Source organism: Callorhinchus milii, unplaced genomic scaffold (genome assembly GCF_018977255.1).
Source record: "Callorhinchus milii isolate IMCB2004 unplaced genomic scaffold, IMCB_Cmil_1.0 Scaffold12, whole genome shotgun sequence".
Taxonomy (NCBI): domain Eukaryota; kingdom Metazoa; phylum Chordata; class Chondrichthyes; order Chimaeriformes; family Callorhinchidae; genus Callorhinchus; species Callorhinchus milii.
The window spans coordinates 16,735,472-16,762,237 of record NW_024704753.1 but is presented as its reverse complement, the minus strand read 5'-3'; the positions used below and the strand labels follow the sequence as shown (position 1 = coordinate 16,762,237).

The window sequence follows — 26,766 nt, the reverse complement described above, 5'->3', positions numbered from 1 at the left end:
GTCAACAAACACCCGACACGGATTTAAAACAGATTGATCAGTTTTATTTAATCGGCCGTTAGCAGGTCTGAGCTCTCGTCACGTCTCTGCGCTCTTTGCCAACATTCACTCCGCGTCATTCCTCACCTGCAGAGGCACGAACATCTTTCAGTGCAGCACAAACCCCAACTGTGTCACACTGACACCAAGAAGATGACAAATCCTCCCCCTCACGGCTGAGAACAATTCCCCCCCCACCCCCTCTCCCGCCCCACCCCATACTCTGAGGTGTCAGTGACACGGTACAGCCAATTAAGAGACAATCATCCCTTTCCTGTGCGGTGCGTTAATCGCAGAGACTTCAGCGTTTACTGTGAGAGGCAGATGCTGAGCGCCTGATGTTTTTATTGAGCGCTGCTGCCCTCCTGTCACTCTCTGCTGACCCCATTCATTTAGGAGCCGGTCAATGGGAATCACAACACTTACTCGTGATCGTTTCAATAGTAAACCTGCTTTGCTGTGCCCTCCCTATTTCCCTGTTTCAACTCTTCCTGAATATACAGGGTGTCCACAAAGTCCTGTTGCCCCCCCCCCACCCCCCACCAAAACCTTACAAAACAGCGATATACTATGGCAGAGCTGAAACAAGCTGTCAGAGACACATTTTTCCTCCTCGCTCCATCCACGTTACGCAAGATATCACACCACAAACTGTGGCAACGGATCATTATCTGCCATGAAAATAATGGCGCACACAACACACACATATACACTGATCCTCTGGACGTCTGAATAGTTAAACACTTGTACTGAATACAATTAAGTACTTCTAAATACAATTATCACCATTCTTTCACGTGTTTCAGCTGTTGGTCAGTGCGCTGTGGGAAAAAACATGGGTGGGGGGGGGGTAACATGTCTATATGGGACACCCTGTACAATAGATATTCACAAAATAGTTTCCATTTCTGAATTTTCTGTTGTTTCGATTAATAATAAAAAAACACACAACAAATTGTAATATCGCTTTGACTGCCCCGATGGCTCGTTCCCTCTAATCCTCTCTCCCCCCACCCCTCCATCCTCCCCCACCCTGTGGAAACCCCAGCATTGTGCAGTACTCCCAGGTGCTATCCTGGGTGAAAGCCGTTATATAAAGTTGTTTCTTCTAATAAGCCCGAATATATAACCATGCAAAGTCACACTGTCTGTGCAAAACTGCTTAGACTTCCCTCTGGGGCTCAGTTTGGAGTCTTCCTCGTCTCACTGGGTTGGCAGAGGGGGTGGGGGGGGGAAGAGAGGGGAGAGAAGAGGAGGCAAGTCAGATCACCCTGTGAATCTATCAAGAGGTTCATTCTCACTTCTACTTCAGAGACAAAGCCGCGGACTCATAAACATTTACAGCACAGAGGAAAGCCATTCGGCCCAATACTTTGTTCAGTCTCATTCTCCTGACTTTTCCCGTATCCTTTTATATTTCTCCTTTTCTGCTGTTTATCTGACTCCCCTCTTAAAAGCTAATATGGCGTGGAGTAAAGAATAAGCATGAGGCTGGTTTGCTCAGGTCCAGCCCTCTCTCCCCCTCTCTGCTCTGCCTCAGTGAGAGAGAGTAACACCGAGGTGAGTCAGCTCCCACAGTTGGCAGGTGCTTTATGGTGAATATAGTTCTCACTTGGGCTGCTGCTCTCTCACTCTTCCCCCCCCCCATCAATATTGTTTAACTGGCAGGTTGGTCACACAGTCATTTGTGTGGTGTGTGTTGAGTTCATGGCACACATTACCAATCACCTTGTTGTCTCCTCTCTACCATTTCCACCGAATAAAACCAGGCCAGAGGCCCGGGAGCTGTGGTACTGAGGGACCGAAGAGAACCCACCTCACCGACTTGCTGAATAAAAGTAGACTTTCCGTCACGTTATAAAACAGAACATATCACATCTTCAAACCCAATAACAGCTCTTCATAACACACAAGCATGCAAATCAAGTGGAGACATCACCCGAAGCATCACCAACAAAACCTTTTACAGACTCGAATGACACAGACACATCAGTAGAAACGTTAAGGATGTAGAGCACCGATTCTCCTCAGATCTGCTGGATGCAGCCGGTGGCTGTCTTGATACATCCAGTTCAAGGAGACAGCCTTGTGTCTCGAGGCACCGTTGAGAGTTTCAGTGCGCTTCCGAGGCTGCGAACTTACATATTAAAGGTTCAGCGTGAGCTGTGGTGAAAGGTCCTATACACATTCTGCTAGTGTGGCCAGGGTGCCTGTGAACGAACGGCGTGTTGTCTGTAGAGGGCAGACTTTATCCCCGGTCTGCTAAGCTGCAGCTAAAGATGACTTGGTATGGTCTGCAGTGCCTGCTCCCAGGAGCGGTTCACGTGTACGACCTGAATCCAAAAGAGAAAGTGACAGGAGTTAAGACACAGAGAAAGGCGCAGTGTTAAGAGCACAGGCGGCTGTGCTTTACCTCCACTCAGTTGTACACACAACACGAAGGGACATGTTTGCAATTGAAAGCAAGATCAATCAATCAAAGAATATTGCAGCACCGAAATGGGACGTTAAGACCATCAGGCGTCCCCATCTCATCCCGTTCTCCTGCTCCCTGTCCATTACCTTTTTCATGCATCTTTCTAATTTCTTTTTGAGATGCTGAACCAAGATCCCATCTGCCTGCCTAGGTGGACGCCAAACATCTCACACCACTGTTTGTAATCTAGGCAAGTTTCCTTACTCCGCACGCCTCTGTTTATCTAGTATAAGTATAAGCCCCGGTTGTCAGTCGATTGGCGGATCACTTTTGAAGGAATCCCTTCAATTTAAAGAAAAAGGGTCACTCGATCCACGGCGGTTTGTGGGGACGCTGCTGTGCGCAATTGGCTGCTGCATTTTGTCCATAAAATATACAGTCAATTCACTTTACAGTGTATTCTGTGAAGGGCTTTGAGACGTCTCGAAGGCGTGATATCAAATGCAAGGGATTATGATTATAATTTTCATTTCCTTCTTTTCATGTCTTCTAATTATAACCCAGTGACACTCCCCGGGTTTCCAAGCAGCGAGTTAGGAGACAATGTGATGAGTCATGGTTACAACATAGTGCGGAGGTGAGGACTTCTTGGATAGTAGGTGAGACGAGAGAGGAAATTGGCAATGTGTGTTAGTACCAATAATATAGACAAGAAGGGCTGGAATGAAGCAAAGTTGAAAGCTGGAGATATCACATTTGGTTTAGGGTGTGAAAGGTCATAAAAAGGGGAGGATCAGTCAGTGTAAAGTCATCAATGGAGCTTCCCAATCAGGCTAAATGTTGGGCAAGTTTCTTTACTCGACACGCCTCTGTTTATCTGGTGGTAAGGAGGAACCTGGACGTTTGTCAATTGGAGGAATCGCTTTTCCGGGGCTGATAATTACTTCAAAAAGAAACAAAATAATTTTATTGGTCACTCAATCCACGACTCTTTGTGGGACGCGGCTGTGGGCAATTGACTGCTGCGTTTCGCCCACAAACTACACAGTCAATTCACTTTACAGTATATTTGGTGAAACGCTTTGAGGTGATAATGCACTATATCAAAAGCAAGTATTATTATCATCACCACCACCACTGGGAACAAGCATCACAGTACTCGAGTGAGTTGTTTAGTTGGTGCAGCCCAGGCAAGGCACGTTTGCTGTGTTCTTGATAAGAAATATATTTAATTCAGCTTAGAATCGGTGCATAAACAGTTACACCAGTGAGGGGTGGGGAGGGGAGGAGATAGGACAGGTTAGAGCAGTTAACCATGTCACAGAGAATGTGAGTTAGATCTGCTGGAGGCAATGAGCGAGTGAGTCTTCCTCCTGTTGTTCTCTGGTTGTTATGGTTGATGTTGAGCTGCTCAGTTCGTTTCTTGTAATAGTCAGTTGGAAAGTGGTTGTTGGGGGAACATTGGCTTTTACTGTCAGATATTTATCGATGAGCAGATAAAAGGGGACATGACAACAAACATTCAGCCCATTACAAGATTACATTTGTATCGTGCCTTTCACGTTGGCAGGAGGTCCCAAGGCACTGGAGAGCCTACAGCATTTCAGACCCGAGCTGGGGTCTACACTAGTCCCATAAAAATTAGATTGCGTGAGCTAAAACGATGTAGCCCACACCATAAAACAAAGTCCATCCATAATTCCAGTACACTGAAACCTTTTTACAACAATTCTTTATTAGCTGGTTCAGAGTTACACAATATAAACACTTTTTTTTTTCACACACGCACACACACACACACACACACAATGTGACCTAAAAGTTATTCACATCGACTGCAAGTGTAGGTTCTTCCATTATATACGTCTCCGCATAGAAATAATCCAGAAACCATACCAACTGCTCCAGTCAGCAACACCTTAAATCAGGTGTAGAACAGGATGCGGTTGAATACAGACTCAAACCAGAGAAGGCTTAAAAACAATTGAAAATGTAGAGGGAAGGGGAAAGGCGAGGCCTCAAGAATTTAGTTTTGGTCAGTTGGGTGTCTGACAAATGCGGAAACCCATCACCGTGAGTATCTAAACCAAGCAGAGAATCCTACACGTGGGAATCCTAGAGATGTTTCTTGGAATGGATCGTGAACTTCTCTTCCTAGAGAAGACCAATGAGACAGCACGTTTCACGGAGAGGGAGCGAGGTCACGGGGTGGGAGAAATGGGTGGCCCTCATCTCCCAAACCTCTCTCGGTCTCTCGGTGGGGCAGGCAAGGTGGGGGACGTGAAGCAGGCCGGAGCCCGCTGTGCGGAGGGAGCGAGCAGATTGGTTAGGGGTTAGGAAGTCCTTTGATCTAATCAATACCCATGGCCTTGACATCTCCAAGCTGTTTATCGTGGACAAGGATATCTCTGACCACTTCCTCATCTCCCGCTCCTCTCGTAACCTCCTCCCCCAGCCTTCCACCATCTTTTTTTCACTCTTTTCCATCGAGTACTGAACCAAAGACCGTTCGTTCCTCCATAATCCATTCCTCCATAAGAATAAATTCCTGTCTCTGATTATGATTCTGTGCATGTTGTTCTTTTTTTGGCACCTTATTATCTAGTGCTTGCAGCCTCTTCAATCTCTTGCAACAAAGAACGGTTCCATTATATAATTTTCACGCTTTAATCATATTTGGTGACAGTTTAAGTATTCAATACTCTCAGAAGGAACATTCACACAGTTTTCCCACTTAACCCCATGTAAAGCACATTGTTCACTAGGATAAATAAACAGCCATATTGTTATTATTTGAAACACTCTGGGTGTGTCAGTCACATCCTCCCTTACCTGCCTTCCCTAAAGGAGGACAACATAAAATTATTTGGTCTGGCTTCATGGGACTTGATCTAATTCCCGGGAATTCACAGCCGCCCCCTTTCCCACAGAGAAGAGTGGTTCCCCGATACAGTACAAACATGATAGCTCTTTCCAATACACCGCTTCTTAATTGTTGCACCCTTGTTTGCATGACAAGCACTAAATATAACGTATTGCCCATTCTAACACTATGGCTCCAAATTCGTCCTACTTCAGCTTTTAATGACTTCCTCTGGTTTAGTTACTTTCACACCCAACACTGAAAAGGTCAGAGTCTCTTACTTAAAGTTCCCTAAACTATCCTCTAAACTCTGCAGTTAGTTTTTTCTAGGTCCAAACGCAACACAACAGCTTCTTCATTAACTCACCATTCCACAAAGTTGAGTATAACTTGCAGATGTCGATACCCGAACTATTCCATCATCAAGAACATTAATGAACAAGGGAGACATTCCTATCACCTTACGTCCACCTCATACATTTCTTTACACAGAGTAATGAATCGTTATAATAATAATCCTTGCATTTGATATAGCGCTTTTCACGTCGGGAGGACGTCCCAAAGCGCTTCACAGAACACACTGTAAAGTGAATTGACTGTGTATTTGTGGGCGAACGCGGCAGCCAATTGCGCACAGCAATGTCCCACAAACAGTCGTAGATTGAAACGACCAATTTAATATTGTTTTACTTTTGGAGGGATTATTATTAGGCTCTGTGTGGAGTAAGGAAACTTGCCCGAGGTTTCGCCCTCTGCCTGGAATTGAACTCAGGTCTCTCACTTGCAAAGCGGTGCTCTAACCACTGAGCTACAGGACTCCACAAATGAGTTTCCAGGAAGGCTCTGGATTTATTTAATGCTTCTTTTATATGACAGATCTGATGATGAAAATCCTTCAGTCACGGAGCAAACAATAATTAAAAATAGTGGTAACTTTGAGGTAGGGGAGCTGAATGGTCACCCATTGCACCTCTCTCAGCAGGCAATCAGTCAGTCTTTTTTTAGTGTGGGTGGAAGACTCGTAGGACTCAGCCTGGCTCAGTTGGTATCACTCTCATCTCCGAGGCAGAAGGTTGTGGGCTCAAACCCCATGCTGCTACTTTGAGCTCATAGTCTACACCGACACTCCAATACAGTGCTGGATTGTTAGAGATGCCATCCTTCAAATGAAATGTTAAACCAAGTTCCTGTCTGCCTCCTCATGTATATGTTAAAAATCCCATGGCACTGTCTGAAATTACAAGGGCATTTCTCCCAGTGTCCTGGCCAATAATCCCCAGAATATGTTGGGTTTATTCACTTCGTGACTGTGGAATATTCACTTACAAATATTGGCTGCCAGGTTCACCTACAAATGCACAACAGTACCTACACTTTACAGTAAAGTCCTGTAAGTGCTTTAATAACGGAATAACACGCTATATCAAATGCAAGGTATTGAATTAAGACAAACTATACTACATTTCAATAAGCCGCATTCCCTGCTGACACGTTTGCCATCTTTTGAACAGTCACTTTAGAAATCACAGATAACACACAAGTCCAGATATATTACTCACTTTGTCTCTTTCAGAAGTTGCTGTGACCTTGTCCAAGTTACTACTTTCAACAGACATGATCCACTGTTAAACCTGACACACACTTCCAGTAGAGCTCAATGGATTGGGAACAAGACCTGGAAACCTGTGTGATTCTTCCTCCCTATCACAGGAATACTGAGACCAAATGTATCATCCAAACTACTGCTCAATCCCAGAACAGTTAACTCAACATAAACAGGGATTCAAATTTTGTCTGTTGCCTTTACCATATTTATAAATAAATTCCTTGATTTACAAAGCAATGTAGTTCAGATGGATTCTAGATGTTTAACATTGGGGTTCTGTAAATCTAACATGGAACTTTGGGGGGGTGGGGGCGGAATATTAATCTTTGCATTGAGACGTCTTAAAGTGCTTCACAGAATATACTATGAAGTGAATCGACTGTATATTTTGTGGGTGAAATGTGGCAGCCAATTGCACACAGCAACGTCCCACAGTCGTGAAATGAGTGATCATTTTTTTTTGTTGAAATATTTTGAAGGGAGTACCACCCCTGAAAGCAATCTGTCAATCGACTAAAAAACAGGTTGCTACTTACTGGTAGGTAAGTAAAGGTGTGTGGAATAAGGAAACTTGCCTAAGATTTCACCCTGCCCAGGAATCGAACCCAGGTCCTCTCACTTGCGAGGTAGGCGCTCTTACCAACGTGCTACGGGACTCCACAAAGGAGGAGGGAGGCTGAAAGAAACTGACCTCCTGCTTCAATTAAATCTCTACAAATCATCTGAGCCGCATTGCCTTGAAGCAGGTCCTGATCATTTCTTTATAAAAAGGAGTTGAAGTACGTGTCCTGCAGGTTTCAAGTGTATAATTTCTGTTAGCGCCTTTGAGTTCCTTTGAATATCACTCGAGGTTCCCTAGTGCTTCTCTTTTGCACAAGTGAGTAGTTTATATCTATCTCAGAAATATACAGTTTTCCAGCAGCCAAATGGTAACACAAGCTTACAGGCATCTTTCGCTCAAGTAATGGTGTGCCTTTCGTTCCCCTTCCTTGCCACACAAGCTAAAATCTGACGTTTCCTAAGTTTAAATGTTCCACAATTCAGACATGCTGCATGCGTTCCCAGGAAAGAATTCATCCTAAATCAGGAGGGAAAAAATTATCTGGTTAGTTCAAATAGAAATCTGCTCCTGGATGTTAGAAAAATTGATTTGCAGTATAGTGTGCTGAGGCACTGAATACTATGCCAGTGAGTGTAGGATGTGAATTTTAAGCCAATTCCTCACAGTGAGAATTCCCAATTTCAGGCATGACATTGAGGGGAAGTGAAAGTAAGGCATTTCCTCCCTGACAACAGAAACCTTCAAGAGACGTTGAGAGAGATAATGACACCAGGATACCAGGATGCTTAGCTCTACGCAGTCAGTTAAAAGGGGAATGAAACAGGAGAATTGTCAATCTGCATTTGCCACCCTGTGAAGGGCAAACAGGACTTTTGTATTGTGCAAACAGAAAGGTTTTAATCCACAACTTTATACAGTATAGGTTAATAATCCTGACACAAGAAACAAAGTGGTTTAAAGACAAACATTTAATGAGAAGCAAATCAACTTATAATACCTCAACAGACAAAACGTGCATTGCATATTGAAACCTTTTAAATGTGTGAAGCACAATGTATGTAACAGGATGTCTCAATACAGAAAATCAATTTTATCGGCTCCCCCCACCCTCCCCCCAAAATACAAGAGCGGTTTTAATCTAAAATTTAAATCTGGATAGGTTTAGTTCTGGGTAACTAAAGTATTGTACTGTGTGCAAATCCACATAAATCACACAATATGTGACACAGAGGAACAGGACCTTGAGTCCTGTTGTCTACAAATCAAACGGAATTGATAAGAGCCCCTCAGATCCCTGATGTATTTTATACATAGAATTATTGGTCTGTGTGAACTGGAACCTAAACTTTGAGCAAATCCCAAGTAGCATGCCATCAAATTAGTACAAAACAGAGCAATGGGCTATGGGGTAGCTATGAGGAAAGACAACAATCTCTGATCAATGTTAAACATTTTCTGATTTTTTTCACCCAGTCTACAAATACCTGATCGATGAGAGCGCAATGCTATCACTGAATGTAGAGTCAAGACCAATGGTACCGATTCCCAGTCCAATTATTTGTTACATTAATATGAATGCACATATTTCCTTAAGGGTGTATCTTTCTGTAGGTAAATACATTCCCTTTAATGATTGCATATTCAGTGACTTGGAAGGTATTTAAAGGTTCTGCAATCATCAACACCACTAACTATAAGCAGGACTTGTGTACTCATCGAGGACATACTCTAATGAGGGATTCGAGATAAAATAGGCTGTAGATATGTACAATAAGTGCTAAATAGAACTGCTGAAAGTAGTCTCGATGATCCACAAGTAAAAATTAGAAAATTAAAAATGTCTAAAATCTAAAAAGTGCCGTGTGACATGTAGAATCAGAGGACATGAATTACAGATTAAGAAGCAAAGAGTATTCACGCACAGTCAGCAAGAACGGTTTAAGTGGACTCATTTAAGACAGTTTAACTTCAGAAATCTGCTGTGTAATACCCTGCAACATATACATTGGGTATGGATTGCAAACTGCACAGAAAATAAATGACTGATGGTAAATGGAACAAGAAATTTCTTCATAATCACCTTTAATCTCAATGCACAAGTATTTATGTGCAAACCAGATTCCCTCACACTACAGTAAATGTAATCTCTATTCAACCCTGATACATTTGGGACAGTCCAAACCCTCAGCATTAACAGAATTAAAATGATTTAGGGTAGTGCAACATACCACAATAACACTGGTAATCAGAATAAACTGATGAGGGTGCACAACACCCTCGGTCTGCAGAGAAGGGATTGAATTAGTGAGGTTTTTGCAGCCAATTATATTTAAAAGTACATAGTTCTGCCTTAATTAACTGCTGTGAATCTCTTTACACCTAAATGATCATTTTAATTTAAGTTAATGAAGTTTTAAAGAAGAGTCTGATTTTGTCACTGAAAAGGTGGTTTGAATGTGAATGAACAGGTAGGGGTACTTGACAAAGACTAGATCGAGTTTACTATACTTTCCGATAAAATTAGTGTTAGGTAAAATGTATTATTTTACATCAATACATTCCATTTTGTGCACAAGACGATTTCCCCCTATGTTACGTACATCTACACCTGGGCTTGAACAAGTCACACGGACATGCAGAAGAAGAGCTACAAAATGTAAACAGTTTGAAAACACTGTCTGCCTTCCTCCCTTCACATATCCTCAGTTCTGTTCTTTAATACACACATCAATTGACCTCCTCCCTTTCGAATGACGCTTACAAGTAGGTACAACGACAGAAGTAAACAATTATTACAGCTTTGTATTCGTGTAGAAGATGCACACGTTACAAATGGTTAAAAAATACATTTACATCAGGCATTGAAGGTGCATACAGTAGTTACGGCTCAGTGTATACAGAGATTTGTGCGGTGTCATTTTTACCCATAGTTTACCCATCTCTTGGAGACAATTAAAAATCACGGTTGCATTGTACTGTACCAAAGTCGTTTGTTTACCTAAGCATCAAAATTTTACGTACATTGATAAAAACAGAAAGAAGACAGACCCTCAGTTCCAGGATTATTTTAGGGTTTAAAAACCCGAGTTGTGGCACGAGGTTAAAAATGGTAAGGGAGGTCAGTCACCCTAGGGTTAGTCTAACTGGCAGCAGAGCAGGCAGCAGGTCTCATTGGTGAGCTGGGACTGTTACAAGTGCTTCCTCGGGTGGTCTTGAAATGTCTACATTCTGCATGACAACAAAACAGAAATTGTGAAGAACAACACAAAACAACACAAAGCAAACGCAGGGCGATACAGGACTAAAGATATATGGAGTTAATAATTTGTAAGAGGACTTAAAGTTCATCCCTTTCAGAAAAATCACTGAATTTTCTACTGGACACTTTGAAACAAAATCTGTAGATGCTCAAAATTAGAATCACCTTTGACATTTTGTAAATATTTGATATTAATAATGGTTAATGAAGGCTGGGAAACAGCTGGTTCAGGAGCTGGTTAACCAGCCTTCACATCATAGGAATGCTTCAACAAGAAAAGTGAAGGAAAGCCACGTGTACATCACAGACTACGTTGCAGAAAAACGATATACAGCACCACAGCAACACATCCAGTCACAGTACTGTATATCCCAGTGTTGTCCGCACTGCCGTACGATAGCATAGTCTCTCGGCTCTTCATATACACCAAACCATCATCAAACCCTCAGACCATCCATTCCTCTGATTATTCAATGTCTATTGTACAAAACCAAGAAGGAGATGAATTCTCACAGCCCCACATTAAGCTTTTAAAAGAACCTATTACAAGGAAAGCAATTTTAATCCACGGTTCTGCCAAACTAGTAAAATGATAAAAACCATTGAGCAGAACATTCAATGTAAATTAATAAGCATTCGTTCTCTGTAAGGATAAGAGTCTATTTTGATTCAAGAGCGAAGTAGATAGGTATATGAAGGACAGAGGCTTGAAGGAGTAAAATGATATGGTAGTGAAATGGTTGTGAGTGCACACCTTGCTTTGAGAGCTGGTGCAGACTTGATGGGCTGAATGATCTCCTTATGTGCCGGAAATTTCAGAGATTCAATTGCTCCTCAGCCATGAAAAAAGCATGTATTAAATTTGAAACTTTCCGTGTGTAAATGGCATGCATACAAAATAATCTCTGCACCTTGTTACATTGTCGAGATATCTCAAAGCGCTTTACAGGAATTACTATGAATCATAGTGACTGTGCATTTGTAAACGAGTGTGTTCACCAATTTGTGCGTGGCAATGTCCCACAAATAGTCACGGTGACCAATTTTATCTGGGGGATTGCTGGCCAGGACAATGGGAGAAACTCCCTTCTCTAATACATATGTTGAACTCTGTCTGGTTTGGATACTCTTAATGTTAGGTTTCAGCACATCCGGCTGACGAAAAATAAAGCACTGAATAATGCAAGCAGCCAAACTAAAGTGGTGCTTCATGTCCCCAATAGATGTCTGGGATCAAAACATGCAACTGGCCACAGTCTCAGTTGTTAGGTTGTTCACTGAATGACTGTCCAGTTCCTCAAACAGTACAGATATAATGATTGATTACATAGGCATGAAGGCTGTAAACACATCCAAACTCTCTGAGGGTCTTAAACACTGTTGGTTATAACCATTAAACAGAGAGCCCCATAAGCATGAGTACAGTTAATAATACAATGCCACCTCAAGGTAATCACAGTGACCTTTCCAAAGATGTCAAATGGACACGCTTGGGCAACTGTGAATTGAAATCTTAATGCCAATATTTTAGCTTTATATTGCTTTAACAACAAAGTTTAAGAAATGAAACATTTACTTCCAGCAGTAACCAGTACCATATAAACATCAAGAAGTCCACATCAAGTTAGTAAACACATTGCATCCATCCTTCAAATGGGTTTCCACAGAATGAAAAGTAATGCACTCAACTGCTCTCTAAAGTACTTTCTGCATGACTAACAAGTGCAAGTATCAACTGAACATGCACAGCCAAAGGCACATTCTTCATACTTCTCTCACAGTTAATCTTTCAAGCACTGAACTTCAATCCTAAACCACACAATAACATTTTTGTACGGCATCCAAAAGCAAAAATCAGACTGTTTGTCTTACAGTACAATCTAATCATCAATTTCTATACACTCTGTATCTTGCTGTCTCTCCCGCTCTCTGGAAGCATTCTTTCGAAAGCTATTTTACAACGCAGTGCTGAAAATGTTTTTCGAGAAACTGAGAAAGTTTTTTCAGTGTGAGATGCCAAGGCATTTCATGCTGTGCATACCAATGTTTAATCTTCCCGGGCAGTGCAGTACTCACAAGCCCAGCGTTACACAGACCTCCTAGTTACCTCCAGTCCAAATGCAACATTCACCAGCATATGATGGTCATAGTGCTTTATTTGCTTCTAAAAATATATCCTGCTGTTATGTTTATTTACAGTCTCTATTTGCTCCTTACCAGATTTAAAGAAAAAATACTTTGAACATAAAGTTCTATCACTTCATAATTACAAGCTTCGTATTGCTAGTTACCCCAAACTCCCGCCCAAGATGTGTCCACGGGCACACTGCTCTAGTTAACTAAGATGTGTTTAATGTTAATAAAGGTTAAAACGGTCACCCTGACTTTTCTCCAAACCAGTGCGGTTCACCCACAGGACCAACAGACTTAGGGCTACGTGAAAATATTACATTATTGCACTTGCTCCTCATTTTAATGAATCACAAGAAACATATTTACTGAATGATTAGATAACAGGCTGATAGTTTTGACCCTGGACTCTGAAACTTCATAACAATTGATGCAAGAACACAATAAACACTTTGTTTTAAAGCGATTCTAGATACACTATTTCATAATAGTATGCCATAGCAAGGAGTGCCTGGGTGCCTTGACATCTACTGTACATATAAGATCAACATCAGCACATCTAATGATTTCAGAATGAAGTTGCAGAGATGAAAAGTAATGTGGGTAAATATCCCAGTGGCAGATCTTCCAGAAACTATTATTTGGACATTATAGCATTTGAATGCAGTTCACTACCTAGATATCAGTTCTACTCGCATTAATCTCAAATACAAAGACAGTCAACTGTACTTGCAAATATCTATTAGTGCCTTGCAAAGGGAAAATGCATTTTAGGACAGAATGAAGGTGTCCTGTCTCACTAAACCTCACAACAGCAGCAACAAGCAAACCGACTTGGAGCAAGGGTTGAAGACTATGGATCAGGTTGAAACTATGGCTCAATGAAACAGCTTTCATTTAGTATATGAGAATAATCTAGTTTATCTACATAACCATTCTGCTTGTGGCAGCACAAACTATTTTGTTACATTGCTTTACAAGGCAGTTAACGTGCTTTCACCCCATTCAAAGCAGCTATACGCAAAATTTCAACAAAATTATGTTAGTGTTCAAGTACTGTCTATGAATAAACAAGTGTCACATAAACAAAAAAGGGGATACATATGCTTCAATATATAATTTCCTTTTTTCCCCGCAAACCACATCTTTGTTACTACAATCATGATTGTTTGACGTAACAGTGTGAATAATAGCATGTCTATGGAGACAAGGAGGAGAATGTGGATTACATGGCCGAAGGCTGCAAAAGCATTCACCGCTGGCAAACTTGGTTCAGGGAGTGGAGAGTGGTGTTACAATGCTGTCCAACACACAGCTTCCAACAGAACAACCTGCCGTATCTCAAGAGCTAGACTGTAGGCCCCCACAAGTTTCACAAGCAGCTAATTAATCTGAACATCTCTGCCTCGGTTTGCAACCCAAACAGGGATTTTAGAAAAAAAAATTTCATCCAATCTTCAAAATGTAATTTGGTTTATCAGCTTACCTCAGGCTTTTCCCGGTGTGTGTTAACAGCTTCAACATTGAGGAAAATGGATTCGACTTTGCAGCCTAAGGGCGAAAATATATCAAACACTCAATACAATAGAAATTTACATTTATTCATAGTGTCTTTCACATCGGGAGGACACAATTCAACTCGAACCGAAGTTCATATACTAACAGATTCGCTAAGCGTTTGAAATTTCCTCCAAAATAATTCCACGTGGTACTAAGTTAAATTTCACTGCAAAAATAATCAAATTACTGTATTACTGGAGTTAAATAGGAATATTTATATTTGTAGAGCAATTAGGAACTATATAGGTTTGCATATGAAAGGTCCACTGTGAACGGTACAAGCATTGAGACAGGATTCCCCCCTGCATCCCCGCCATGTACATTATATTAAAGCACCAAAATCTTTGCTTCCTTATAGGAAGCTTTGTAGTTACCTAAGACTTACCATATGCCACTGGAGTTAGTTTCAACACAGTGTGGAGGGGGCACTTCAGGTATGGCAGTTCCTCTGGAAATGAAACAAAGAATAGGTAGTAGCTCATTGTAATAATAGTCCATGTATTTGATACAGAGCTTTATCTCATTGCTTTTGTAGACGAATGCAGCAGCCAATTTGTGTACAGTAATGCATCACAAATAGCCTTGGAGTGGAGTGACCCAATCTTAACTGGGAAATTGTTGGCCAGGACACCAGGAGAAACTCCCTTCTCTCTTTGAATAGCGCCGCAGGATCTTTAACATCAACCTGGACAGGCAGACGGGACTTCGGTTTAATGTCTCATCCGAAGGACGGCACCTCCAACAATGCTCACATCCAGATTTTAAGCCTAGATAGTTTGAATTTGTGCTAAAAAAAATCTTTTCATTTTTAAGTGATTTGAGAAAGTACCTGATAAATTTACGAAAAGCAGATGTGGATTGCAGAAGCAAGTATTATAGTTTCAAAACCGAAAACACAACTGGGGGAAAGAAAAAGTCGAATGCCAACAACTTAGGATCACAAGAAGCGATTTGGATGAAAATGGCCTTTCTTAGATTCTGTCACCTTTTATGAATAAACGTGGGTTGTTTGGAACTGTACCATAGCACAAATCAAAGGATACAGCAGAGAAATAATGGGGAGGAAAACGCTGTGATTTTTCTGAAATATTCAACTCAATAGAACAGGATAGAAATGTAGTTTCTATTCAGTTGATGCATTGTAAACCGACAGTAAAATTAATGGGTGTTTAGCTCTTCTTTTACCTGCAGTTTTGTCAAGGAAGTAGGCCAGGAGACAGCGCATAACAGCCTGATGACAGATGACTAAAACGTTCTCTTGCCTCTCTAGCTCCATGATAACTGGCTCCAGTCGCTGAACCAGATCTTCGTATGACTGAAAAGTAAAAGGGGGAAATTAATTACAAATCTCCAGAATTCATTTAAAGGAATCTCCCTCTACCTTTTATTTACCTTTAAACCAAAATGGTGGTGGGGGTGGGGGGGAGTGGTTGTAAGCCCCGCTGACCCCCTCACTGGCATATGTTACACAGCAAAAGCACTTGTAAATACAAAACTCACATTTATATAGCACCCTTTACCCAGGAAAGAGAGCTGCGCAATAGTGGGGATAGACTACAGGAGAAAGATGGGAAGGTCATTATAGGTACAGTTGAAGTCTTAAGAAGGGATTTAAAGATAAAGGGGGTTGAGCCAGAGTGATAGAGGCAGGAGTTCCAGAGAATAGGGGTGTAAATAATTCTGATCAGTTATATAAAGAGCTGCAAGTTAACAATTCTGATAAAATGGAAAAGGCAGTCACTAGGAATGAGACTTCATGGAAAAATAGTACAGGGTGTTTAAAGTGAAACCAATCTACTCCAGTAACCTTCCAAATGTCATGAGCTGGAGGCAGATCACCATTAATGATTGAGGATTACAGCTGGCCAAGACAGTGAGGGAAACAGAATGCTGACCAAATCCATTTAGTACAGAATAGCTAGACTGCAGACAGTTCTGGTCAATAGAAAATGTTCCAATTATGAAATTTGTCTTTTGCAAATGGACCTGAATGATTGTGAGATTGGCGTGTTTCTATCTGGTGGTTGAGGACATAGTGTTCCTATTCAAGCCCTTCAAATGTTTCTCTGCTGCGTTGAAAACCAGTCTAACTAACCTGACGTATGTTAATAAATCTAGTCAGCTCACAGCAAGACAACCATCTGACCCATTGCTGATTCAGTGCAATGCTTTTTAATGTGCTTAAGTGTCATCAACAAGCTGTCTGGCTATATCCATTCCAGGTTTCTCCAAATGAAGTTCATTAATTTGAGCCTTCAATAGTTCAGAGGAACTATGCTGTAACCCAGTCTTAGCTTACATATCGAATACAAGGATTATCATTATTATTGCATGTCCAGAGACACCATATGACGAAGCACTAGAATTGAACCCTTACCCTTTACAGCTAGGATTTCTCTCTGCAATGGGTATAATCCGCTCACACCATGTGTGCTGTGCATCAGATCATTACACACCATTTGGTGGCTCCAAAGAGATTCATGTAATTCATAAATAACTTCAAAACTAGACAGATCCAGGTACTAACAGTACATCACATTTGCAATCTTGGTCTGTCAACAAGGCCGAGGCTCGCCTGATGGGCTCCCATCAACGGATCTTCACCTCAGGCACTGACAACATCAGCATCCACCTTGCTAAGCCAGTCCGGAGCCTTGATGTCTTGTTTGATCCTTAACTATCCTTTCTACCCCACATCTGCGCCACAACCCGCTGTGCCTCCCCCCACCTCCGCAACATCGCTCGCTTCCTCCGAAACCCTCATACATGCTTTCATTACATCGAGGCTTGACTACGCAAACTCATTGCTTGTCGGCCTCCAACTCCTTCCTCCGTAGGCTGCAGGCTCTGGCCTGCTTCAAGTCTCCCGCCCCGTTGCCCCACTATTGGGAGGCCTGGCCTTCTGCTACTCTGTCCCCACCCTCTGGAACTCCATCCCGCAGTCCCTCTGCCTCACCCCCTCCCCTACCTCCTTCAAGACTCTCCTGCTTCCTCCCTGCCCTCCTCCATCCCCAACCCCCAGCTCGGGTCCGAAACTGTCCAGCGCCTTGGGGCATTCTCCCGACGTGAAAGGCGCTATACAAATGTAATTTTGTTGTTGTCGTTTAAAGTTTTGACCTGTAAAATCATTTTTAGAACTAGCTCAGAAATAATCTTTGCATTTCTCTGGATGGTAAAAGGAAGCATTACATCCCCTTTTGCTGAGTTAGGAAGTACATTGTGATTTGGTACTAAACTGCCAAATGTTTAACATTTCAAGTCAGAGACAGGCCAGCTAAATGGGCAGACAAGGTCTTCAAGTGGTGGTGTCATTACCTACCTCTCCTTTCGGATATCGATATCTGTATTTATCTTGATCTCTTAGTGCAAATTCTGATGGATAGTGTTCCTGAATTTCCTCGTACATCATTTCTTCACAGACACCCTATAAAAACATTGATGAATTAAAAGGATTAGGAACTGATAAAATCTCCTTTTAGAGCTATCTTAATATTAGAGAGGATATAGTAAAGGTAACTAAATTGCTAGCCAGAATTAGGCACCCAAGTTTATATTCATTGCATTCGATTTTGCCCCTATTATATTAAAACGTCTCAATGCACTCCAGAGTTTTGTATAAAATGAAGTGACTGTATTTGTTGGTAAACACAATTAATTTGTTCACCGAAATGTTCCACTAATAACTAGGAAGCAAGTGACCAATTTCTTTCTGGAGGATTGTTAACCGGGACCTCAGTTTAAAGTCTCATTCGAACAATGCAGCAATGCTCTCCTAGCCTCGTGTTTTAAGCCCAGGCATGGTGCATGAACCCACAATGTTCTGACTCAGAAGTGAGTGAGAGAGCTAGGCTGAGTTATGCCAGATTGGGTCAATAAATTCAAGAGGGAATTAAGACAGAAATTCGCTGAAATAAACAGAATTGAGTTTGATTGAACACTGGTTGTTCAAACATCAATTATTCACTTGTCAATTTAACTGCATCTCCCTTGCCCCGAATTTCTCCCTCTCCAAATCCCAAATCCTTCTCCTCCCCGAGTAGCTATCTCTATCCTTCCAATGGTTAAAATAGACTAAATGGACGCACCTTTGCTATTTTTAAAAACAGAAATCAACTTACAGCATCTATTTCATTTAATGCTTTCCACTGCTCATAAGGCACACCCAAAGCCTCAGCAGTCTGGATTGTCCTTTTCATCTGACTGGTCCAGACCTTTAAGTCCCTTATGTTCTGTTCCTGAATGAATTTTCCTAATGATTTGGCAAACTGCAACAAAAAGCAAGTAGATTAGACACAACATTTTTATTATATTTCTAAACATCTTTTACAACTCAAGATATCTCAAAAGTTTCACGCAACAACATATGCTGTGGCCACTGAATGATCCAATACACAACCAACTGATTCACAATCCAAAGTGCCAAGCTGGGACGGACCAGTGTATTGGGATGTCCTCCCGATGTGAAAGGGAAATTTTTTGAGTTAATTATTATCATAGCCACGTTATCCTCAGGATCAATATTCTGGAAATAATGGGTGTTTTTTGTTGCAATGGTTTGAAGTATCCTTGTTACATACTGTACAGAGAACCGAGTGTGAAAGAGACACATCAACAATACGTGACTGATACTATAGTTAGTTTTTAAACTCACCTGTTTGCCCCGAAGAGATAACCCTGAGTCGCCACCTATCCTGCCCTTCAGGTTCAGGTCACTCTCACCGTGGCGACAGAGGTAGATGGAACGTGGAGTGATATGGATGTTCATGAGGTAGTAAACAATTTTGCTTTGAATATGATCCAGCACATGATTCACAAGATAGCGTCTTCCAACATCCATGATTTTAATAAAGGAAAGGTCTCTTTGAGGCAAAGAAAAACATTCCAAGTAAATATAAATTAAAATTATACACATTTGTTCACAATTAAAGATGCAGAGCAGCCCCATTACAACACTTTTTCTTATATAATGGCCTTGTCCTACATGCTACAGTGCACAAGCAGCAATATCAATACAGAACTGGCAACTTGAAACTCAGACATTTTTGCTGTCCATGTCAGCCTAGCTCAGCATTCTTGCCTCCAAGTTAGAAGGTGGTGCTTTCAAGCCCCATGTCACGCTTTGAACTCATAGTTTAGGCTGACAATCTAATACAGCGCTCAGGAGGAGGGACACACACACACACCAGAATGCTACTGGCTTAACCAAACTAACACCTATTTTTGTTTACTATGTAATATGCCAGTGATGACATTATATACAGACTAAGTACAAATTATCTCATTTACTCACTTGTCGAAGACTTCATCCAATGGTTCATATGTATTTTGGTAGCACTCTATCCTTTTCAGGAAGTCAGATATAGCTTCATCATTGTTACAGTCGCTGTAGTCAGGACTGCTGAGCTTCACTTGCTAATTGAATAAAGTAATGACGTGAATAGCGCATATTGAACAAAAATTCCAAGAACACTACAAATACTTTTTTCTCTACGACAACTTGCATTGATATAGCACGCTTCACACAGGCTGCACCTGAGTACTTAACACTGGTGGAACCGGACATTTTAAAGGCCGCAATGGATTGTGACACCGTTATTGCTACCAACGTTCGACTTACCACAATGTTTGTCTCGATGACTTCTGGATCTTCACACACAGATTCTACAAAGAACACCTTCATCATCAAGAGGAGCGGGTTTCCAGGATCGATCATGAAAAGTGAGGGGAGAAAAACAAAACAAATTAATCTTTCCATTTTCAGCTGCTCAATAAATTCAAAGAAAACTGAAGGTTTCTCAATAAAGGTTTCTTTAAAAGGAAACTCAATCAAGAGCCCACACCTCTAACCCACACATAGGTGTTTACCAATCCAATATCAGGCTCTGAACTACTCAGTTCATTTTATAGTATATGTTTGTTATAGATTGTCCAATAATCCTGTTGGAATCTTTATAGTTAGCACTTTCAATTGCAGCATTCAAATGTCAAAGAATATTTTTTTTTTTTTTGAAGAGTCATCATATCTCAGAGAGGAGGTGACCTTAGTATCAAGTGGTCAGAAAAAGCATCCAGGTACATGTTAATCTCTTTAAATTTTTAAAAACTTTAAGATTCTTAGTAAATAAATCTTTAAGAGCTGAACAGACTAGGCTTCTCTTCCCAGAATGTTGGAATATGAAGGACAGTCACAGTCCACAAGGCTCAAACCAAACATAGAAACCATTCAATGCTAACCTTATATCCATTCTGTTCTGCAAAGTTGATAATGTATTCCCTCCTTTCACGTGTAGTGTTTGTGGCATCAAAGACCTATTAAAAACAAACTGCTCATTAGGACGGTCTTCTGCCTTTATACAAAGGGCAGCTCATCTTTAAATCTTTTATAAATCTATAAACCACTTATACACTTTGTACAGACTGTTCAACCCCAAAGCATATCAGTATATCAAACAATATTCACTTATCAATAGATTGCAATATTTAACTTACGGCTACTTGACCACCTTCCTCATTGAGATATTTCTTTACGTCGTTCAGTGCCAATGATGCACATTGTCTGCAAAAATAAGATGATTGGGAAAGGAATGAACAATGTAGAGTCTGCAATTTAGATAAGTTATCTAAACAATCTAGATAAATAAACAACTGATCTACATTAGGGTGAGGTGAATTACCTTCGGATCTTCAAACCTTCTTGATTGTCAGGGAGGAAAAATTCAAAGGACTTGTAGGTCTTCACCAGGTCACGACGATACTGCCCAACATTAAAAGCTGTGAGGAGTAAAATAATTATCCTGTTATACAGAATACTTGAATCAGGTTGTTTGCCTCACACCTTACTGTACTCTGTAACCTTCTCCGTTGCCTTAGGTACAAACTGCTAATGGGAAAACAAGCACCCCTTGGTGATGTACTGAGGTCATTCTAACAATGGCATAGATTCAATTCACAGTCTGTGTTGTGTTAGCTGATCTCAACTCTCCCTGGGGTCTGATTGAGTGCTAAGGATAGTCTCGGTGATAGAAGCTGGGTAGGGAGGGGAAGAAGAATTAGCCAATGCTTCCACTTCTGCTTACCACTGAGTGACACCTGCTAGAAAATGTACGCATGGCCGTCAGGTGAGATACACGAGTACGGCAGGCACCAGTGGAACTGTATCCGAGCCGAAGAAAATTATATTCAAATGCCTAGCCACCAGTCACCCAAGGGAAGAGAGAGAAAACTGCTGTCTAGCATAGCCTGTCAAGCACAAATGATGGCCACTTAGAATTAGAAATATCCACTACCGCAAACAATACGTACAAAGTGTGGAGAGAGGAAAAAGTCACCTTTGGTAGGCACGCCAATCCAGTTGAAATAACGGGTGAGCTTCTTTGATATGTAGGTTTTCCCTCTGGCTGGGAGACCCACCATCACAATCAACGAGGGCGAGTTTGTCATGTGTGGGATGCATACTGGAATTGAAACAGTGTAAACTTTAGTCCTAATAAACAATCATATTGTCATCAACATGGTTTAAAATCATTTTTTCCGTTAATCTGCAGTTTCGCAAGATCTTTAAAATAACTTTTAAAAAAGTTTGCCGAAATTCACAAGTGTGATTTTTCAAGGACCACAACAACAACAACAAGATTATCATTTATAAGGACATACTCTCTTCCATGATCGAATACTGTAGTGTTGAATGGCCTGGTCTCAAAATAGATTGTATTGATCCAGTCATAACATATTGTTCCAGTACTTAATTTCTACCATTAGAAGTCACTTGTAAGCCTCCTGCTGTAGAACTGGCGACTTCTAATTGAGGAAAGAAAAGATCTATCACAATAATAATAATCCTTGCAATTGATATAGTGCCTTAGCATGTCTTTGAGGCGTCTCAAATGCTTTACGGAATATAGAGTAAAGTGAATTGACTGGATATTTTGTGGGCGAAAACAGTCCTCACACTATTATCATTTATTACTAATAATCATCCTTGCATTTGATGCAGCACTGATTGCGTCAAAATATCTCAAATCATTTCATAGAGTTTTCTGTAGGGTAGTGGCTATATTTATAAGTGAAGTTGGTAGCCAATTTACACACAAACAACCAGGCGAGGAGTATACAGCAGCCGTCTCCAATGAGATCCACCTTCAATGTGGCTCGCACCCCAAGGAGCCCATTCCAATCATGTGTTGGAGGTCACAACACCTCAGAATCCAATCTGAATTGAAACACTGAAATCCCCCATTTACTTACAGGGTTGAGTTGGATATCCCTTCACCAGAAAGATTTCATTAAGCAAGAATGTCGATTAAGTATGTGCAGCGGGATAAATGGTCTCCAGTGTTTAATGAGGCACAATACACAAATACGCTTGTCTGCATAATAGTGCTCAGACTATCGGAGGAATTCCAAACAGCACTTGCTGCAGTCACTGCAATCTGTCTGCATGAATAAAACTGCATTGTTTATTGAACTGCCAGTCTGGAAGCATATCATATCTCTTTTTAAAAAAAAATATGAAAGGGACATCTATAGACATGTCCGTTTTATGCAACGGTTTGCAATGTTACGAGTCACAACAAATTGCATCACTGCGTCACAAAAAGTCACGATGGGAACATATGCATTACAGCACCAGGCAACTCATTATTGCAAGGGAAAACGACACAGTGATGAGTTGTCTGGAGTGGCAAGTTAGGCATATGTATCAATACATAAATAAATGCAGCCAGGATATCGACATCACGATGACTTAAGTGATAGTGACAAGTTAAGCTAAGCCAGTATCAAGTTATCAGGAGTCTGAAGTCTGTCTCCATGGTCACAAACAGGTCCCTTCTCACACTCACTTTATTAACCTGATGTTTAAATTCACATTTCAAGATGTCTGAGCACTTGATTTCTCTGCTGAACCACAAAATAATCTATCATTCTGTTACAACAATAAAGTTAATTGATGCAAATTGTCTAGTTAAATGTAGCACTGTACTCAAGTGTTCCTTTCCAATTAATTTAAAGCGTGTGAATAGGCAGGCGCACTACCTAGTAAAAGTAGTAATAAATGCTTTGCAGCATGTGTGCCTGGACCGCAGTTCCCAGAGGGATGAAGAGCGGTGCTGGGTGATCTTAAACAACACTTAAAACTGCAATTCTACCAACGAGCACTCAAACCTCTGCTAGATGCATGTTGTTGTGGCAGAGGTTATAGTTAAAAAAAACGACAAAACCAAAAATGCTGATATTTATAAATAACACTGACTGCAGTTGTATTTTGAAAATTAACTTGCAATCTGCCAGCAATAACAGCTTCACGTATATGCAATGCAGTAGACTATTTGCCACCTTTTACTTATTGCCTGGCCGACATTGCTAAATACATGATTTGGGAACTGAGGTGTTCCTCATGCGCTAACTATTTTTTTAAAAAAACTCACTCTTTATCCCCTTCCTAAATCACTTCTCAAGTCCCCAAACACTTCTTTGAGCTGGCAATCTTTAACAACAACACTATTGTCAAGGCGACATCTTTTTTGTTAGCTGCACTTGAATATGATCTACGGTGTTTCAAAGCTTTGCGTGACGAGCAAATAATATTCGGGAAATTAGTAATTACAGAGAATATTGTGATCCTTCCCAAATCAGAGCAAGTGTCTGGCTAAAATAATCTGTTCTTATTTATTTAAGCTCTTTTGCTGTAAAGAACTAGGGATAAGTTATCAAATCAAATACACTTTTGTGTATCAACAACTTCACGTTACATCTGAGCTGTTTTTTTTAAAAACTTCAGAGAGCTGTCCTTTCAGATCCACCATCAGTCGTTTTATGTTGGAAAGCAAAGCTGCAAGATTCTTCAGAAATCAGCACAAAACACAGCATGACTGGTAATTTAAATTGGGATTTAAATGTGCGTCATTTTTTTTTCAACACTGCACCAAAACGATTCCAATGTCACCTTTCCTCACACAGAAATAAGAACCAAACACAATTCCCTTCGGTCAAACCAGAAGCTTGGCTGAGTTAAAGCAAAAGGTGCAGCAGCTTTCGCAGAAGTGATATTCATTTGCTCCAGGTCGCAGAAGATAACATTGCTTGACAGCTCTGATGAATGGCTGCACTGTCATTCTCATTCAAATGCTCCTCTCAATATTTCTTCCAGGGTTCATAACCGAAGACTAATTTCATAATTTTGTTAAAATGATGGTATTCAGCTAACCACGAGACTCCTATAGGAACAATGAATAAATCGACTTCACTTCAGATATTAAATGGCCAACACTTGATTTCTGTTGATTACCGTCCAGTTTATTAATCAGTACATCCGTGTATTGCGCAGTTGCTGGAATTAAGCCAACTCTGCACAAGCCACGCGTTGTTAAAGATCTTCATTTTAATTTTTCAGCCACTTTCTCTAAAAAAAATTCAGATTCTAATATTCCTAGCCTCTCCAAAACGATATGAGCAAACTCTCATGATTTTCCAAATTCCTACTTGACCCCCCACCATCTTGTCTTTAAGTCTACCTTTTTGAATCTGCCCTCTTCCCCATTCAGCGCCTGACCCTGACCTTGTAAAGAACTCCAAAATATTACTCTACTTGATGGGTGCTACATAAACGTTGCTTTCCTTTTGGACAGCTCACAAAATGTGACAGTCTGCAAAATGCTCAGCTTTAAAGAGATTACAGGTCGTTTGGGCAGTAGCTATTTTCTCATAAAATAAAATGTATACAACCTTGATGCTTGTAGCAGGCAAAACGATTTATAATAAACATATACTCACCTACCTCATTTTAGACAGAGATAGAAACAGATTTAGGTCTCACATGGCAACGCATTATTCTGATTAGCAACCGAATGAAGTTACATTTCGAGAAGGCTCTTTTAAGGACTACATGGGTTCTCTGTTAGCATATAAATAAAATTCCTTACATTTGATATAGCACCTTATATCTTTGAAACAGTATATGCCAACCTCAATTTAAACAGAAATAGAGCCAACTGTAGCTCACATATCTATGTAATGCAGCCAACTAAATGATATGAAGTTCAAACTCCCAGGATGACTCAATATCAATAAAGTTTATCATTTACAACAGCAATTGTACTTTAGTCTGGGTTATTAACCAGTGAGGCAAGTGACTGCTTGCACGCAAGAGCTTTTAATGCAGTGGCCACTCGCCAGAAGGTGGCTATCTTGAAAAAAAAACACTAGCAGCAACCGAGGTTAGAACGATGGTACGTCGACTTGTCTCAACATCTGGTTATGCAACTGCTTTAAGTTTCTTGCGCTACGATTTGTTTGCGTTGAAAAAACAGTGTTACTATCACGCAGGCTCATCGCTAAGAGACACTCTCCCAGCTTCAGTTCCTTTCAAGCCTACCAAATGTGCCGGGGGGTACAAAATTAATGAGCTCCAAGGCAAATTATTTTGCCCCATTTTCAGAGCTGTTTTCCACTGGCCGAGGATGTTCAGCACCTAAATTGATATGCAAATAAGACTGAACAAAACAGTGTTCAAAAGCCTGTACCCTCACAGGGAGCGTTAAAGAGCGAGCTTCCAGCAGTACACTGAAAGAAGAATTTTTAGAGTCTGTGGTGAAGAAGTCTGTGGGAGGGGCTGAGAAGAACAAAGAAAATTATTGTTGAAGCTGTGAAAGCCATCAGATGTAAATGGCCGAAGACTAGGCCAGGAAACAATGTTACAGCCCTCTGGCAGACCTTATACACAGCTCCCATCTTCTCTCAGACTTGCCTTCTCCTCTTCTATAACCATTCACACATCCTCTGGGGTCTTAGACGCATCTTTTCTTCCCATAATCTCCCCCACTATTGCGTTCTTTTGTCTTGTGTTGACCATCAACACCTCTGTTCTCATCATCTTCTGTTCCCGACTAAATTTTTCCTTTGTCTTCCTTTCCCGCCCTCTTCTCTGCTTGACCTTATAATCTGCTCCCTTCGGACACCCCCAGTTCTGACGAAAGGTCATCGACCTGAAGCGTTAACTGATTTTCCTCTATCCATAGATGCTGCCTGACCTGCTGCGTGTTCCCAGCGACTTCGGTTTTATTTAAGATTTCATCCAGTCACCACGCCACACAGAAAAGGGCTGGTGTGCACACGGACACATTGAGAGTCACACCATCTGCTCAAAGGCATGAAAGCCTCTTCGTTATTAATGACACAAAAAATAACAGTTTGAAGCAGGATTAAGAAACTATGTGCTGCAGGGATGCTAGTTAATGGGCCTCGGGGGCTCTAGAAGCTTTGGAGTATGATTAAGCTAAGCAGAATACCTATCATAAAGCGGTATATTGCTTGTGCGTAGATTAGTCACTAATTT

The 26,766-nt window shown here is 41.0% G+C and overlaps 1 protein-coding gene across 4 annotated transcripts in view; it reads right to left on the bottom strand.

Annotated features, from left to right (window-relative positions):
• Positions 1-773: 773 nt before the first annotated feature.
• LOC103176707 (6-phosphofructo-2-kinase/fructose-2,6-bisphosphatase 4) overlaps positions 774-26,766 on the bottom strand; it is a 50,176-nt gene continuing 24,183 nt past the window's right edge. For 3 of the 4 annotated variants that reach the window (XM_042339641.1, XM_042339642.1, XM_042339639.1), the window contains 13 exons: positions 21,764-21,889; positions 21,110-21,206; positions 20,925-20,991; positions 20,670-20,744; positions 20,053-20,109; positions 19,726-19,847; positions 19,087-19,294; positions 18,554-18,700; positions 17,755-17,859; positions 15,621-15,750; positions 14,821-14,883; positions 14,362-14,426; positions 8,437-10,714 (listed from right to left, as the gene is read on the bottom strand). In XM_042339641.1, coding sequence (XP_042195575.1) covers positions 10,655-10,714; positions 14,362-14,426; positions 14,821-14,883; positions 15,621-15,750; positions 17,755-17,859; positions 18,554-18,700; positions 19,087-19,294; positions 19,726-19,847; positions 20,053-20,109; positions 20,670-20,744; positions 20,925-20,991; positions 21,110-21,206; positions 21,764-21,889 — 1,322 coding nt within the window. In that variant the 3' untranslated portion in view covers positions 8,437-10,654. Of the gene's footprint in view, positions 2,373-8,436; positions 10,715-14,361; positions 14,427-14,820; positions 14,884-15,620; positions 15,751-17,754; positions 17,860-18,553; positions 18,701-19,086; positions 19,295-19,725; positions 19,848-20,052; positions 20,110-20,669; positions 20,745-20,924; positions 20,992-21,109; positions 21,207-21,763; positions 21,890-26,766 lie in introns of those variants that run through there. The other variant, XM_042339640.1, reaches the window with a different exon arrangement.